This window comes from Alligator mississippiensis, chromosome 16, assembly GCF_030867095.1.
Source record: "Alligator mississippiensis isolate rAllMis1 chromosome 16, rAllMis1, whole genome shotgun sequence".
In the NCBI taxonomy this organism is placed as follows: domain Eukaryota; kingdom Metazoa; phylum Chordata; order Crocodylia; family Alligatoridae; genus Alligator; species Alligator mississippiensis.
Genome location: NC_081839.1, coordinates 2,777,652 through 2,792,584, shown reverse-complemented (window position 1 = coordinate 2,792,584; position 14,933 = coordinate 2,777,652). Strand labels below are relative to the sequence as shown.

Sequence of the window (14,933 nt, the reverse complement as noted above, 5' to 3'; positions counted from 1 at the left end):
CAAACCAGCTCATCAGAGCTAAGTGCTTCCTCCTGCTGCTCCAGCACTGCCGCCTCCCTGCCATGAAGGGGCCTGGCTGAGTCATGCCAGCAAAGGCTCCAGCCCACAGCTCCTTGCTGGTCCTTCTGCGAGGCACCCCTGGCTCTGCTCCACAAAGCTGGTGGGAGGGGCATTCTTCCTCCAGATTCCCCAACTCGGGCCCTGCACCCCTGGCCCTGCCTCTCCGCCTCCTCAGGACTCAGGGGTGGCTCTTAAAGGGCTGGGGAGAATGTGCAGCACAGTGGGAGCAGGTTGAAAGGGCCCCCAGCCCGGGCTGCGCTGCCTCTGCCCACGTGCTGGGTCAGTCCCAGTGCTCAGTGGTGGGCCCGCAGGCTAGGGCCACCCCAGTCCGCTCCCCGGTCTTAGCCAGCTGTCATGGCTGGCTCCATCTCCCCATCGCCAGCATGCACAGAGGCACGGAGCCCTCCTCCATGCCTACCCCTCGCGGGTCTTCTGCCGTCACCCGGATTCGTACACCGATGACTCATGGCCAGCCCCCGTCCCCACCCCCGGCCCTGCTCGCTCCCATCACGCGCTCCTCCATGGCACCGAGGCTCTGTTATCTCTTTGGATCCTGACCAGCTTTGTAGCTTGAAAAAAGCCAGGAATAAAAGCCTGTTCCTCCCCTTGCAGCTGTCAGGCCTACGTAAGGCCCATGTGGCCGGCTTTTTTGCTTTCATGTTTAATTCATGGCCGGCAGTGAGTCACCTGCCCAGGGATCTACTGCAGCTGGGAGCCACTGGCTTGGTTGTGGCCTCGGGCAGGGACTTCTGCTCCTACCTGCTTGTCCCAGTGCCGGAGGGACCCTGATGCTGGTGTTTGGGGGTTGGGGTGGAGGGAGCAGGTTCCTCCAGCCTGGTTAACTTCTCAGCACCCTTTGCAGGCAGGGACTCTGTCCAGTTGGAAATCACCTGTCTGTAACCTTACTCTCCTCCTGCTAACGCCCCAAACCTCTCAGCTGTTCCCTGCCACCAACCAGGGCACTTTACCTGGCAGCCTTGCCCAGTGTTCCCAGTGCAATTCAAAGGTTCCCAGTTATCCTGACAGAGCGGGATTGGGGTCTTTGGGTGCTGGACAGAAGGGCTTGGTCCACAATCTGGATGAACAAGGGAGGGGAGGGTGCCCTGCTCCCAGCACGGTACACAAGCTCCCTGCTTCTCCCCTCCTAACACCCCCCTTTTTTTCTTTCTCTCCTCAGGCCAGCCTGTGCCCCCATCCTCGCCCCATCTCGGCGCCTCCCTGGAGCGGACTATGCTTGCGATCCAAAAATCACATGAGAAACCCTCCTCCCCTTCCCGCCCTGTACGGACAGCCCACGACCTCGCTGCTATGGGCAGCCCCTGCCTCCCAGTCTCCCGCCGCTGCCACGAGGATGCCCCAGCCCCCATCACTCTTTTTGCCAATCAAGACACCGACTCTGTTTTTAATTTGTTGCAATGCAGAGGGTGGGAGGAGCGGAGGAGGGGCTCGGGGAGGGCGGGGGTGTCGTGTCCTCACCCCACCCGGCATGGGGGAGAGAGGGGAGGTCATCCCCCAGGGCCCCCTGCCCCAGCTGTGTAGACGTTGGTGCAAAGCCATGGCCGTGCACTTTATGTTTTAGACTACTGTTATATATATATTTTTTCCTTTTTTTTGTTTATATTTGCGGTATATTTAGAGATTCCTACACATCGTGATGTGTTTAAAATAAACCCAATGAGGACAAAGAAACAGGTATCCAGACACGCTGGCGCTCTGTCCCAGCTGCGTGCCGGGCTGGGCCAGGAGCAGAGCACGGCTGGCAGCTGATGGCGATGATAATGGTTTTGGGATTTTGGGGATTTTTTTTTTCCTTTTTCTCTTTTTTTTTTTTTTTTTTTTAAGAAAATAAAAAAGCACCGGCTAGGCGGCGTCCCTGTCCTTCCTCCCGCCCTGCCCGCTGCCCTGGCAAGGGAAGGAGAGAGAGCGTGGAGGCCTCTGGCAGAGGGGTTAGGGCAGTGGGGCTGGGTCCTGCTCCTGGGTGGAGGGGGCGGCTCAGGTCTGCAGCAGCCGATATCCTTATGGGACACCAAGGGAGGGGATTTGGCCCCTCTGCTGACTTTGGGTTCCCCCCCCCCCACCTCAGTTGTCCCTTCCTGCCTTGGGGCTGTAGGGGCAAGCAGTGCTCTGCTGTTGAGGGTTGTGCCCTTTGCAGGTGGGGGTTGCATCAGGTTTGCTACAGGGTGCGGAGCAGGAGAGGGGCTCTGAGCTCCGGGCAGTTTCACGGCAGGCGTTCGTCCTTGCTCATGCTAGGGCTTAGCTCAGAATGAAAGCTGAACCGAGCCCTGCCCCACCAGCTTCCCCTACATGTGTTCTTCCGTCACCAGGCAGGGGGCTGCCTGCTCTGGGGCCCTCCGTGCCCTGCCAGGCTGGGCACGTCCTCCGGTGCCGTCCAGACCACGGGCTGGGCTAGGTGCAGGTCCCTCGACCTGCCCCATCCTCCCTCCTGCAGGCTGCATCTATGGGGATGCTTCCCCCCTCTCCTACACCAGCTGAGTAGCAGGGGGACAGGTGATAGGCACCAATGGTCCCTTTGCAGTCTCTGCCTGCCAGCCCTAGCTGGACCTCCCTGAACGAGCCCACTGCTCTGTGGGCTCATTTCTGCTCTCCGCACAAGGTTGATGGGTAGAGCCCATCCCATGGCTTCCTCCAGCACACTGGGGTCGGGGGAGCTTTGACTCCCTGCTACCAGGCCTCCCTCCAAGCCCCGTGGCAGAGCCTGTGCATGCCCCCTCCGGCTGGGGGCGAACGTGGCTGCTGTGCGCCTTGTCCCTTGGTGGAAGGAGCTGCCCAGCCCCTCCTGCAGGGTCATCCCGAGGTAGGTGTCTCTGCTCCTCCCCAGTGCCCACCATCACACTTGTCATTCCTGCACTTCCCCAGCACTTGGGGCTACGATCTCCCTGCAGAGCTGCTGGCCCAGGACCAGTGAAACCTCCATCCTCTGGTACCAGCAGGGTCCAGGGGAGGCTGGAAGGGTGCCCAGGGCAGGGCTGCAGCAACCAGCTTTCCAGCTCAAACCCCAAGCATGGAGCACCCAACCCCTGGGTTCCCCAGGCAGGGGCAAGTCCACCCCAGCCCCAGCTGCAATGCCCCCCTCAGCCCTCGTGTCATCCCTGCTTGCATCCAGAGGCCCCGGGAGCCCATCACGCCAGCCCCGCGGGGCCCGTCTGCGTGCCGGGGCGACCCCGAAGCTGCCAGGCAGGCGGGTTGGGAGCGACAAAGGAGGTGCGGGGAGGCGCTGAGCTGGTTTTCTTTCTTTATAGGCTTAAAAACGCGGAGTCGTGGTTTCAGGTGAGTGCTTTGGACAGAGACTTTGCGAACGGAAAGGAAGGACCCGGCCCGTGGGGTCGCATGCAGCTGGGGGTCACGGGGGGCAGGCCGGGCTTGCCCGGCCCCCCCAACCCTTCGCCTCCTGCGCCCCCTTCCCCGGTGCTAACCAAGTCTCACGGGTAATAAATCTTTTTGCTTCTCATCCTTGGAAACACGAATAAAAACCAATACAAAGCGAAACCCAGCCCTCCCCTCCCCCCTCCCCTCCCGCCGCGGAGCAGCAAATCCATCCACCGCTATAAAAATCAATAAATAATAACTTAACAAAGACAGACCGGCGCTCGGGGCAGGGGCCGCTGGCCAGTTGCAAGGACCTGGCGGCTGCCCCTGCCCACCCCCTTCATTCCCCCCCAGCCCGTGGCGGAGCCTCGCCAAGGCCGACCTGCCCTCCTTCCCCCGGGGCCTGTAGCCCTGGGGAAAGAGGGGAGCAGCTTGGCTGGGGGGGGTCAGGAGCGAGCAGCCTCCCTCTTTGGGAAGGGGGGGTTCTCGGGACGGGTTCGGGGCCCCAGCCCATCTGGGGCGTCCTCTCCGTCCCCCCCACCCCTGATTTGGCACCTGGAGCATTACACTGTTCCCTAGCAGCAGTTGCTTACGTCCCTTACGCCTTCCCTGTCCCCCGGGTGGGGGGGGTGCAGTCCTGGCTGCCCCCCAGGGAGCCGAACCCCATGGCAGGGACCAGGCAGGGGCTGTCCTGTGTGTGGGGGGGGGGGTCTGTGTCCTACCACCCCAGGCACTGCCTGAAAACCCAATCTAGGCCCCTCTGCACACACTATGGGCATCCCTGCCGGGTCCAGCTCCCCCCACCCTGGGGGCTCCCTTTCCAGTTCAGACCCCAGGATCCCAGCCGGGGTTTCGAGGCCACAGCAGGAGAGCTGGCACGTGGCAGGAGCAGCCTCCCCTTGAGCAGGGAGCCCCTGGATTGGAGCCCCCCCCATTCCTGCATTTCGGGACCCGGGTCCTGGGGGGCAGCAACCCCGTGCAACCGCCCCGCACCTCCCTGCAGCACCGTGCATCCCAGCCCCTTCTTTGCCAGGATGTTTCCGGGCAGATGCAGAGACGGGTTATTGCTTGTAAAAAATCCGAGAGAGAGCGCAGAGGGGGCGGTGGGGGGGTCTCGTATCTGCTACACAGCTCTACATCGTGAGGTAAGAGTCGGGACTCCGCTGGGGGCGCGGACCAGGAAAACGGTCCCGTCGAACCGACCTCCCGCCGTGCAAGAGAGGCCTGCATGGGCAGGCGCCTGCCCCTCGCCTCCGCCACCCCCCTCCAGCTGCTGGGCCCGGGGCCGGCGTTGGCGGAGGGGCCGTGCCCCCCCGCGTGGAAGGCTGGACGTCCCAACCGACCCGGCCCCTCCAAGCCCTTGATGATGGACGGGGGTCCGTACAGCAGGACCCCGCCCCGGCACCTCCAGCCGGGCTTGCTCCCACCCTCCCAGCCCCTTCCCGGGGGAGAGGCCGCCGAGGGCTCCCCTCGCACCCCGAGGGCGCGGGAGCCCAGCAGGCCTGGCGGTGGTGCCAGCAGCGGGAGGGGTTGAAGCCCTGAACCCCGATGCAGCGAGTCGGGGCGAACCCGGTGCTCTTCCCCCCCCCAGCCTAGACGGGGCTGCGGTCGGGGGACGCCACGGCCACGGCCACGGCGCACTCCACGCTCTCTCTCGGTTTTTTCAAGTGCCCGTACAGCCGGTCCTCGAGGCCGCCCGTGATCTTGTCCATCAGCTCAGCCCCCAGGGGCCGGGACCCCAGGCCCAGGCACTTGCCGGAGCCCGGGCAGTCCTCCCCGAGGGGCTCCGGGCTGGGCCGGGGCTCGGCGGCCGCGTCGGCCGGCTCCTCCTCGATCACCTGGATCTTGGCCTCGGCCTCGGCCTCCGCCCCGTCCCCGGCAGCCTCGGCGCCCTCGCCGACCTCCTCGTCGCCGGCGCTGACGATGCGGGGCAGGGTGCTGTGGTAGCGGCTGTCCAGCGGGTAGTTGACGCTGTCTCCGCGGCGCAGCGGCGTGCGGTGGCGCTCCAGGGCGGGCGGGTAGCGCAAGCCGGGGTCGCTGTACTGCTTGGCACGTTGCCACTGCTTGCGCAGGTGGGCGCGGGGCCGGTGCCGGGCGCGCAGCGGGGAGTCGTCGAACTGCGGGTCGTGGCGCACGAAGGCGTTGAACAGCGCGTCCGTCTTCTCGTCGATGCTGTAGTCCCGCCGGGGCGGCGCTTCCCGGCTGGCGAACATCTGCCCATAGGGAGCCCAGGCCAGGGGGCTGCGCGGCGGGACCCCTGCCTCGCCCCCCGCTGCCACCTCCTCTTCCTCTTCCTCCTCCTCCTCATCCTCAGGCTCGCGCCCCTCGAAGCTCTCGAAGATGGTGCCCTTGCGCCCGGCGCTGGTGAAGCAGATGCGCTTCTCCGAGGCGGTCTGGTCCTGGGGCTGCCCGTCCTCGCCCGCCCGGCTGGGCGCCTCGATGGAGGCGTAGCCGCTGTCCATCTGCAGCAGCTTGCGCGTGCCCGGCTCCGACTCGGTGCTGTCCTGCTTGGGCCGGCCCCACGGCCGCTCCTCGGGGCCTTCGGCCTCGTCCAGGGAGGAGGAGAAGCCGGGGGCGCCGCCCGCTGAGGACACGCTGTCGCCCCCGTCGCTGCGCACTGAGTCCCGGTCATTGCTCTGCTCGGACGAGGCGTACAGCTCCAGGGATGCCCGCAAGCTCCAGATGTCGTGGTAGATGCTCTGCTGCTCCGCGCCAGGTGCCTCCGCGGCAGCCCCCCCACCTGCCTCGGCCGGCTCTAGCCTGGGGGCACAACCCGCAAGCGTTATAGCGTAGCGCCTGGTCCGGGGCTGCCGGCTCAGCCCAGCCCGGCCTGGCCCAGCCCAGCCTACCCAGGTGCGGTACCCAGGGCAGGCTGGGACTGGGCAGGGACATTTTCAAGCCGCTGCAAAGCTCTGCAAATCAATGGTCCCCTCCACTCACTTCCATCCCGTCTCCATCTGCCCCATCTCAGTCCCTCCACCTTTCCTCCCAGCCCTGCTGCCCTTGCCGGAGGAGCCTGAGCACTACGGAGCCGGGACCCTGCTGCTGGCGCCTCCTGCATCAGGGTGCAGGGGCGGCTTCCCCCAGCCAGGCAGCCCCTGGCATGAAGAGGGGCAGGGACCCCTCCCAGGGGGAGCAGGGCTCAGCCCTCTGCTTTCCTGGGGGAGAGGCTGGGAAATGCCCCTGCCTGGCTCGCACACGCCTGCCCCCGGACTCCCAGGCCAGAGCCGAGGCCCCGGCCAGCCTCCCTAGCCCCTCTATCTACTGAAAAATACCTGCCGAGAGAGGGTGGGGGGCTGGCCGGGGATGGCAGGAAGGGCCCGGCCACGGGGTGGAAGGCGACGTCTTCGGTCCGGGCGATGTACTGGATGATGTCGGTCTGGTGGGGGTCCCGGTCCTCCTGGTCCATGCTCTCGCTCGCTGCCCGCTGCCTCTGGAACTGGTGCCGCTTGGGGGACCCTGCGAGCCCCCCGGGGACAGTCAGTTGGCAGGGACCGGGGGGTTGGGGGGCTATGGGAAGGGGTCTCTCCCCACGCACTCCATGCCAGAAGCGGCTGCTTTGGCTTTCCCTGCCGAGGGGCTTGGTGAATAACGGTGGCGTCCCCACACGGGGCCATGAGAGACGGACCTGCCCCACCACAGCCAGCCCGGGGACCCCTCCTGCCCTGCTCGTGGCAGCTGGCAGCAAGGCTGAATGCAGAGCAGTCTCCCTGCCCTGGGCACGACTCAGCTGGGATCCTGCAGCCACGTGGGGCTGGGATTCGGCCACGACAGGTGAGCGGGGCAGGTGGGGAGTGAGGGGGTGCCAGGCTCCCCAGATCCCCAGTCCCCTCCTCATCCCAGGGGAAAAGGCTGTGCTAAGCTCCTGCCTGCACCGGGCAAGGGGAGAGGATGGTCTCTGCCTTCCCCGCCCCAGGCACCCACCCCTGCCCCGGGCCCGGCGGGCACCTACCCCTGGTGTCCAGGCTGGACGCTCGCTGGTTGCTCTCAAACTTCCACTTCTTGATGCGGAAGTAGGGGCTGGCGCCCTCCAAGCTGGCGTGGCGGCGCAGGCGGGTGAAGAACTGCAGCACGGTGCCCTGGGCGGGGGGCGGCGGGGGCTCCCCGGCTCCAGCGCCTTTCGGAGCCCGGGCGGCGCCTTCGAACTGGGCAGGGAGAGCGAAGGGGGAGCAGTGAGCCACAGGAGCAGGGCGGGCGCAGCACGGCCCAGTGGGCACATACAATGCCAGCTCGCCCGGTGGGCAGCCAGCCGTGAATGCGCCCCCTCCCCCCTGGACTCGCTGATGCCCCCCGGGCTCCGCGCCTTTGTGCAGCTCCGGGAGCACGACGCCAGGCTCCACGGCCTCCCCAGCACGTGGGGTAGGGGGAGCCCGCTCTAACTGCACCCAGCCCCGCTTTTCCCAGTGACCTCCCCGGATCCCATCAGCTGCTACAAGGACCTTGGCCAGGTTTGGTGCTGTAGAAATGCAGCTGGTTCTGGGGAGGACCAAACCATGCCCAGCACAACAGATGCCCCTTCCACCCCAGCCAGGGGGGCCGTGGCTACGTACCGAGGGGCCCTCCCCCGAGTCAGAGGAGGCGGACGGGCTGGCCTCCGTGAAGCTGGTGTCCACGGTGGAGTTGTAGGTGTCGCCAGGCAAGGCAGAGCTGGGGCACATGGCGTGGCTGGTGAGAGCCGTCTGGGGCAGGGCGCCTGCGGGGGGCTGCGGGGGAGACAGCATCAGAGTGGGGGTGGTCAGTAGTCGCGGGGCCGGGGGTGCTGCATCAGCCCGAGCCCCCTGGAGCGGCCGTGCCCGCCTGGGGCTCACCTGGAAGATGGCGAGGCGCGGCTTGGCGGGGGGCAGGCGGGGCGTCATGGCCAGGCTGTTCTCGCTGGACTCGCACTCGTGGATGGTGACGATCTTGAGGGCGGGCGGCGGCAGGTGCAGGTGGGTCAGCCGCGCGTTTTTCAGGTGGTGGAAGTCCCCCTCCGTCAGCGTGTACCTGCCATGGGGCGGGGGCTGAGCCAGCTGCCACGGGCCAGGGGTGCCCCCAGACCCGGTGCCCTGCCCTGAACCCAGCCCCTACCCCCAGCCCTGGCCAAGCCCTCCAGGGCTGTACCTCCGCCCCTTCTCCTGGGTCTTCTTGCTCTGTTCGAAGAGAGCAGCCTCGTTGAAGGAGACCCGGCGCCCGGTGGAGGAGCTAGACGAGAGGAAACGCTCCGTCTCCACATCCCGGTAGCTGGAGGACGACAGGCAGTCGGGGTCGTCCACCTTGATGGTGATCTCTGCAGGGAGCAGGGCAGGGGTCAGCAATGGGGGGAAGACCCCAAGGAGCTCGACCTGACTCCCCTCAAGGCCAAGCCATGCCAGCCAGGGAAGGACAGGGGCACTGGGCTGAGACTTGGCCAACTTGCCCCACCTCGGGGACCATCACATCCTGCCTGGGTCCAGAGCAGCAGCCCGGAGGTGGGAGGCTGTGGAGGGGTCAGAGGTGCTGCGGGGGGGGGGGGATGCAGGGACCCCATTTCCCCCTGCAGAGCTGCTTCTGCTGCCCCGTGTGGGGCTGGGCTGGGGACACTCACCTTGTGTAGGCTGAGAGTCATCCAGGTAGGTGGTGTTGGTTTTCTCGGGGTCATCACTGGCTCTGCAGAGGGGAGGGAGGGAGGCACGTGGGGGAAGGCTGAGACAGAGCAAGGGGGCAGGCCGGTTCCTGGCAGCTGGTCCATCCAAGACACCCCCGTGCCAGTCCACCAAGGGCCCCCGGGCCCCTCCGCTGGGCCCTGCAGTGATGGACCCCCCCGCCGTGGCCTGCGCAGCACGGAGCAGAGGGGCTGGGCCAGCACCATGCAGAGGCAGAGCAGCTCAGGGCACGCGGGTGCTGGGGGCAGAGGGGATCTGGGCAGGCATGGTGCCAAGCTGTGGGTCAGGCGCAGTGCCCTGGGCTTGCTCGGGCCAGGGGGAGGGGAGCTCCAGGTTGCTCATCACTAGATGAAACAGAGCCGCTAATCAGGGAGATTAAATCCTTCCGCTCCATTTGGCGCCTCTGCACATCCAGCTCCCGACAGAGAAGCCTGAGCTCAGCCGGGCACTGCTGGCAGGGTGGGCACCGGGGGCTGGTCTGCACCCAGCATGGGGTGCGGGGGCACCTCCGTCTCTCCCAGCCAGGGGCACTGCAGAGGGCACGGGCAGCAAGGTGGGTGGCCCCAGACAGGGTGGGGGACGGGGCGCAGTGCCCGCCTTACCTGGAGTGCCTGCGGTCGGCCTCACAGCACCGGCGGCAGATGATCAGGATCCCGGACAGCAGGACCAGGGTGCCCCCGATGAAGATGGAGAGCAGCACGAGCAGCAGCACATACCCATCCTGCGTCGTCACCTCGCTGGGCACCGTCTGCGGGACAGCCGGGCGCTGCCTGAGTCCCCCTGCTGCCCACCCCCGGGGCAAAGGCCCAGCCCCCTGCCCCAGGCCTGCGGGCTCTCCTCCTTCACCTAGGCCCAGGTGCCCTGTCCCCACTGCCCCTGCCCCAGGGCTGGTGCTGGCTGCTATGAGCCCCCCGCCCCGTCTGCTCCCCCGGCCCTTACCGGGAGATCCGCGCTCTGCCCACCCCACAGCCGGTCATGGGGCAGGAAGTGGGGGGTCTCCGGGGTTTCGGGAGGAGGAAGTGGGGGGGGTGCAACATTCAGTGCATCACGTGACGTGCCAGCCTTTGCCATGGCAACGCACCCTGATGTCAGGAGGAAATCGAAGCCACGTGATGATTTTTTTTCCCTGGGATTCAGCTGGAAACGGGTCCCGGGCAGAGCCCTGGACCCCTCGCCCCTGCCCCTGGGCTACGCGGGGTGGGGGGGCCTGGGGACAGCTCAGGGGGCGAGCAAGGGGCGCCATGCAGAGGGGCTGAGCCCTCCTGGGCTGTCCACGGCAGTGGCAGGGGGAGTGGCGCTGGAGCTGGGTTCCAATAAGGGTACTCAGCTCCCACTCAGCCCCACAGCCCCCACCAGGCCTTGCTGCACCCCCCAACACTCCACGGGGATGGGACCTGGAGCAAAGACCCCATAAACCCGGGAAGCAAGGGGGCCTGGCTGTGCCCGATGGGGTCTGGGCAGCCCCAGCCCCTGCGCGGGCAGAGGGATACCCCTGGCGCCCGCTGGCAGGTGCATTGTCTGGGGGGGCCTTGCCCTGGCTCTGCCCCCCCCCCCGGCTGTTTATGCCTCTCGCAGCTGCTCCCCTGAGGTTGCTGCACCTGCCAGGCTGTGTTTCGGTCCAGGCGAGGCTCCCGGGAGCCAGGAGGTCTCGGCAAGGGACCGGGGGATGGTGCTGGGGGCTCTGGGAAGCCCAGACAAGGAAGGGGGGGCTAGCCCCTTGCCCCCATCTCTCTGCTGAGCTTGAAGCAGCGAGGCTGGACCCCAGCATCGGCCGCCCCCGGCCTGCGGCGAGCTCCCGGGGGGGAAGGGCCTTCTCCTAGGCAACAGCGGCTGGCAGCGCTGGCGCGCCGAGGGACCCGGCGGGGAGCGGGTGGGCGGAGGGCACGGGTGGGCGTGGGGGTGCCACGAGCAGACCCCCTCCCCGAACGCAAGCCCCGGGGCCGAGCACGGCTCTCCCCTCCTTGCACCCATCCAGCTCCCCCAGCTCGGGGGCATCCCGCTGGCATGCACCTGCCACCCGGGGGGAAGGTGGCAGACCCACCGAGGGCGCCGAGCAGGTGCCAGCAGCCGGGGGGGCCACTCCTGCCCCGCCGCCCCCCTGGGGGCTTTCCCCTTTACCCCGTGGGAGGGGGTGGTCCCAGCCCCACGTGCCACCTGCCCCGCGCCCTGGGGCTTGGGCAGGGCGATGCCAGCACCCCAGAGCCGGCCGGCCCGGGGGCTCGGGGCGCGCGGGGCAGGGGCCGGGCGCGGGTCCTACCGTGGCGCTCTCGGTGCTGTTGTCCCAAGCTGTCAAGTCATCGCTCATGGTCCGGCCCGGCGACAGCTGCTCCTGGCAGGGGCGGGAGGGCAGAGGCGGTCACGGCGGGGCAGGGGCAGGGGCAGCCCGGGCCGGGCGGGTCCTTGCCTGGTGCCCGGGGCGCCGAGCGCATCCCGCCGCCGCCCGCAGCTCCGCGCCCGCCCCTCCCCGCCCCCGCCCGCCGCACGCGCGCCGGGAGCCGCGACCCACGCCGCGCCGTGACTCAGAGCCGGGGGCGGCCCGGCTCGGCCCGGCCCGGCCCGCGTGGGGAGGAGGCGGCTGCGCCCAGAGGTGCTGGGGGGGGGGGGGGAGCTGTGCCCAGATGTGCTGGAGGGGTGGGTAGGGGGGGAGGCAGCTGCGCCCAGATGTGCTGGGGCGGGGGGGGGGGAGGTGGCTCTACTGGGGCTGAGATGGGGAGGGAGAGGTGAGGTCCAGCGTTTCCCCCCCAGGATGGAGCAGAGCCCGGCATCTCCCAGGAGCAAGAGCCAAAGGAGCCCGTGGGCTGGTCCCAGCGGGTGCCGAGGCTGGCAGGGCCGGGGGGCCCCGCTGCCCACCCAGTGCTGGCGCAGAACCCGGGAGCCTGAGCCCGCAGCCTCCCTGCCCCCTCCCCACCCAAGCACTACTAACTGGGGGGGGTCTATGCGTCTGGGGGCTCCTGCCCCGTATTCACCCCGCGGCCACTACTACCCCTAGGAGCGGCGCTGAGTCCTGAGCCAAGGGTGGGCTCTGCTCCTGGCACCGCGGCCCCCTCTGCTCCCACTGCCCTGGCGACAGCCACCGAACCGCTCACCGCGCCGGAGCCCTGTCTCCACTAGGGCTCCCTGGAGCAGGGCCTGGCAGCTCAGGGGGTGGCTCCGGCCCCACGCGCCTTGCAGGGGCACTGGCTTGGAGCATCTGCCTCTCTGCAGGGCAGACTCACGCTCCGACCTGGCTTGGCTGCCACTGCCGGCGGGGCTCTGCCCAACCTGCATCCAAGCCCACGCTGGGAGAAAGCACGGGAGCGATGGCCGGAGGGAGCCAGGCAGTCACACGTCCAGGGGGAAAGGCTGCTGTCATGGGGCCAGTCGCTCCAGTGCTGAGCAGGCTCCGTCGTTCAGACTTTGGACCTGCCGGGGGCACCTGAAGCACTTGCGCTGGGGGGGAGAGGGGCTCGGTATGGGACTGCAGGTGGAAGGGAGCGGCTGGGATGACTCAGGCTGGAGATGCTCTTTCATCTCAGGCAAGGCCGTGCTGCGCCGAGGGTCTGCATGGAGACTCCGGTCCTAATCAGTCAGGGTCGGTGCAGAGCCCTGGCAGGGGGGATATGACTCTGTCTCCTTTTTAAAACTGCTCCTGTAGCTGCTGCACAGCGTGCGGCGTTCCTGTGTGCCACTCTGCTCAGCCCCAGAGGTGGCTGCATTTTGGGGCCTGAGCAAAGCCGGGCTCCAGGCCGTTCTCTCTCTCCCTGACTCACGCACTCAGGCAAGATGCTGCAGTGCTCAGGCCTGAGCAGCTGTCGGGAAGATCACGACGTCCCCTGGGACCTTCCTGGAGGGGACGGGGGAGATGCCAGGTGCGTGAGGCATTGGCGGGGCAGGCGGCTCGTGGAGAGGCAGCAGGAGGATGAAGGAGGCATTAAGGGGCGTCTAGTGCCCCGGGGGTCCTAGGGGAGGCAGGAGCCTAGCTCTGCCACCAACCTACTTTGTGACATGGGCTGGTCACTCTCTCCCTGTGCCCCTTCCCCCTGCCCTGCCCCAGGCCCTGGGCTCCCACCACCCAGACTGGGGCGATCTGGCGGGGCAGGAGATTGCTGCATTTCCAGAAGTCCTTTGGAGATAAAGTGTCACCCTCTGATGGGGGACCTCTGATAGGGGTCTCCTGAACCCAGGGCTCGGGGGTGGCACCCAGCTCTCCCCCTGGCAGCTGCCCGCTGTGTCCTCCTGGCAAGGGGGCAGCGGGGTGAGGGTCCGGGGGGTGGCCACGGCCCAGGAGAAGAATGTCAGGCCTGTGTCTCCCATCATGGAGGAATTTCATCTCCATGACGACCCCCGGGGGGATACAAGGCTGCCATTGTCCTGGCCCAGCACGGGTCCCTGGGCTGGCGCCTCCCAGGAGCCCGGACCCGGGGTGGAAGGAGTCTCCGGGAAGCCTGGGAGGCGGGCAGGATGCTGCTTCCACCAGCCGGGCACCAGGGAAAGAAGGAAGGGCTGGGGCCGGAGGGGCTGGGCCTGTGCTAAGCCACCCCCCGGCATCTGGGGTGCAAGCGATGCAGGGGTGGGGGGAGCTGGCCTCAGCAGAGGGTCTCTCCCCGCCAGCCAGGGAGCGATGGGGACAGGCTGCAGGGATCCCAGGCAGCAGGCCCCTTCCTGCAGCCGGTCCATCCGAGGGAGCCGGGTGGCCCTGATCCAAACCAGCAGGCGCTGAGGCCTGCGGCTGGGAGCAAGGGAGGAGGGCTGGGGGCAGAGGCAGGGGTACGCTGCCTGGCGTGGGGGGCTGTATCCACGCGGGGGGAAGCAGGATGAACGGGGTCAGAGCAGGACACACCTCGCGGCCCATGTTTTCTGGCTGCAGGGGAGGCCGCTCTCAGGCTGCACCTGCCTTAGAGGAGCCGCCTGGCAATGGAGGATGCTGGGGAGGAGCGGCTGCCCGCTTCTGGGAAGGGCCTCGGGGACGGGGACGGCGCCAGGCACGATGCAGCCATCGGGGAGCCCGGCCCGAGAGGCCTGTGCGGGGCGTGCGCCTGTCCCCCTCCGTGCACACTGCTCCGGGGGCCGCGGCGTCGGCGTGCGCGTACCGCCACACGTGCCCGAGTGTGTGCACGGTGCGGGCCCCCGGCCCAGGAGGCGCCGTCCTGTGTCCGTGTCTGGGGCACGCCTGTGTGCCTGCGCGTGCGGACGGGGAGTGCATCAATGAGTGGGTGTGTCCGTGCGTGTCAGGCCCCGGGCTCGCCTGCATTAGCCAGTGCCCCCCTCCCCCCCATAAATCTCTCTGCCTTGAGATGATGCAGCTCACATCTTGCACCCCCCCCCCCGGGTTTGCAGGGTCCTGCGGTTTTAAGGAGGCAAAAATCCGATGGGGGGGTCGGCGGGGGGGGGGCAGCCCAGCCCAGCCCAGCCCAGCCCCTGGCCCTCATTAGCACTAATGGCTCTGCAGGAGCAGCCCGCGGGGGTGCGGAGGGTCGGCTCGCGCCACGCCCCCGGCCCCGATCCCGATCCCTGCCCAGCCCGGGCACGCGCATCCCGGCTCCCACCTGCCGCCGCCCCGGCCCGGCGGATCTCGGCGGGATCCCCACGCCCCTGCCCGCGGCGGCTCCCGGCTCCTGCCGCCCCGAGCCCGGCGCACGGCGATCCCCGGCCCGCGCCCCGCGCCGCTCCCGGGCCCCGATCCGCGGGGATCCGGAGCGCTGCGTCCCCCCGGGCCCGACCCCGACTCCCCGGCGCCAGCCCGGCCCCGCGGCTCACCTGGGCTCAGGCCACGGGCTCCATCTACGGGGAAAACCACGGAGCTCCCGACGGTTCCCGGCACCTTAATTTGGATTTTCAAGGCAGAGGATTTATGAATGAACGCGGCCCCACCCACCCGGGATCTGGGGCGTCACGTGGGCCTCCAGCTCACACAACAGCAGCCGGGTGGGGGTGCAGGGGGGATGA

At 68.0% G+C, this 14,933-nt stretch overlaps 2 protein-coding genes across 3 annotated transcripts in view; one reads left to right on the top strand and one right to left on the bottom strand.

Moving 5' to 3' along the window:
• Positions 1-1,755, top strand: part of STK11 (serine/threonine kinase 11) — a 63,807-nt gene extending 62,052 nt beyond the window's left edge. For both annotated transcript variants that reach the window (XM_059720012.1, XM_014611549.3), the window contains exon 11: positions 1,238-1,755. The gene's annotated coding sequence lies outside the window, so the exon portion shown is untranslated. The remainder of the gene's footprint in view (positions 1-1,237) is intronic.
• A 1,544-nt stretch (positions 1,756-3,299) lies between these two features.
• Positions 3,300-14,910, bottom strand: CBARP (CACN subunit beta associated regulatory protein). The gene is made up of 10 exons (XM_019484128.2): positions 14,745-14,910; positions 11,266-11,337; positions 9,611-9,756; positions 8,951-9,012; positions 8,488-8,653; positions 8,196-8,370; positions 7,938-8,090; positions 7,340-7,532; positions 6,663-6,846; positions 3,300-6,147 (listed from the first exon to the last, which is right to left on the bottom strand). Exons 2-10 carry the CDS (start codon positions 11,311-11,313, stop codon positions 4,980-4,982), a joined length of 2,295 nt encoding a protein of 764 aa, XP_019339673.2. The 5' UTR covers positions 11,314-11,337; positions 14,745-14,910; the 3' UTR covers positions 3,300-4,979.
• Between the last annotated feature and the right edge of the window lie 23 nt (positions 14,911-14,933).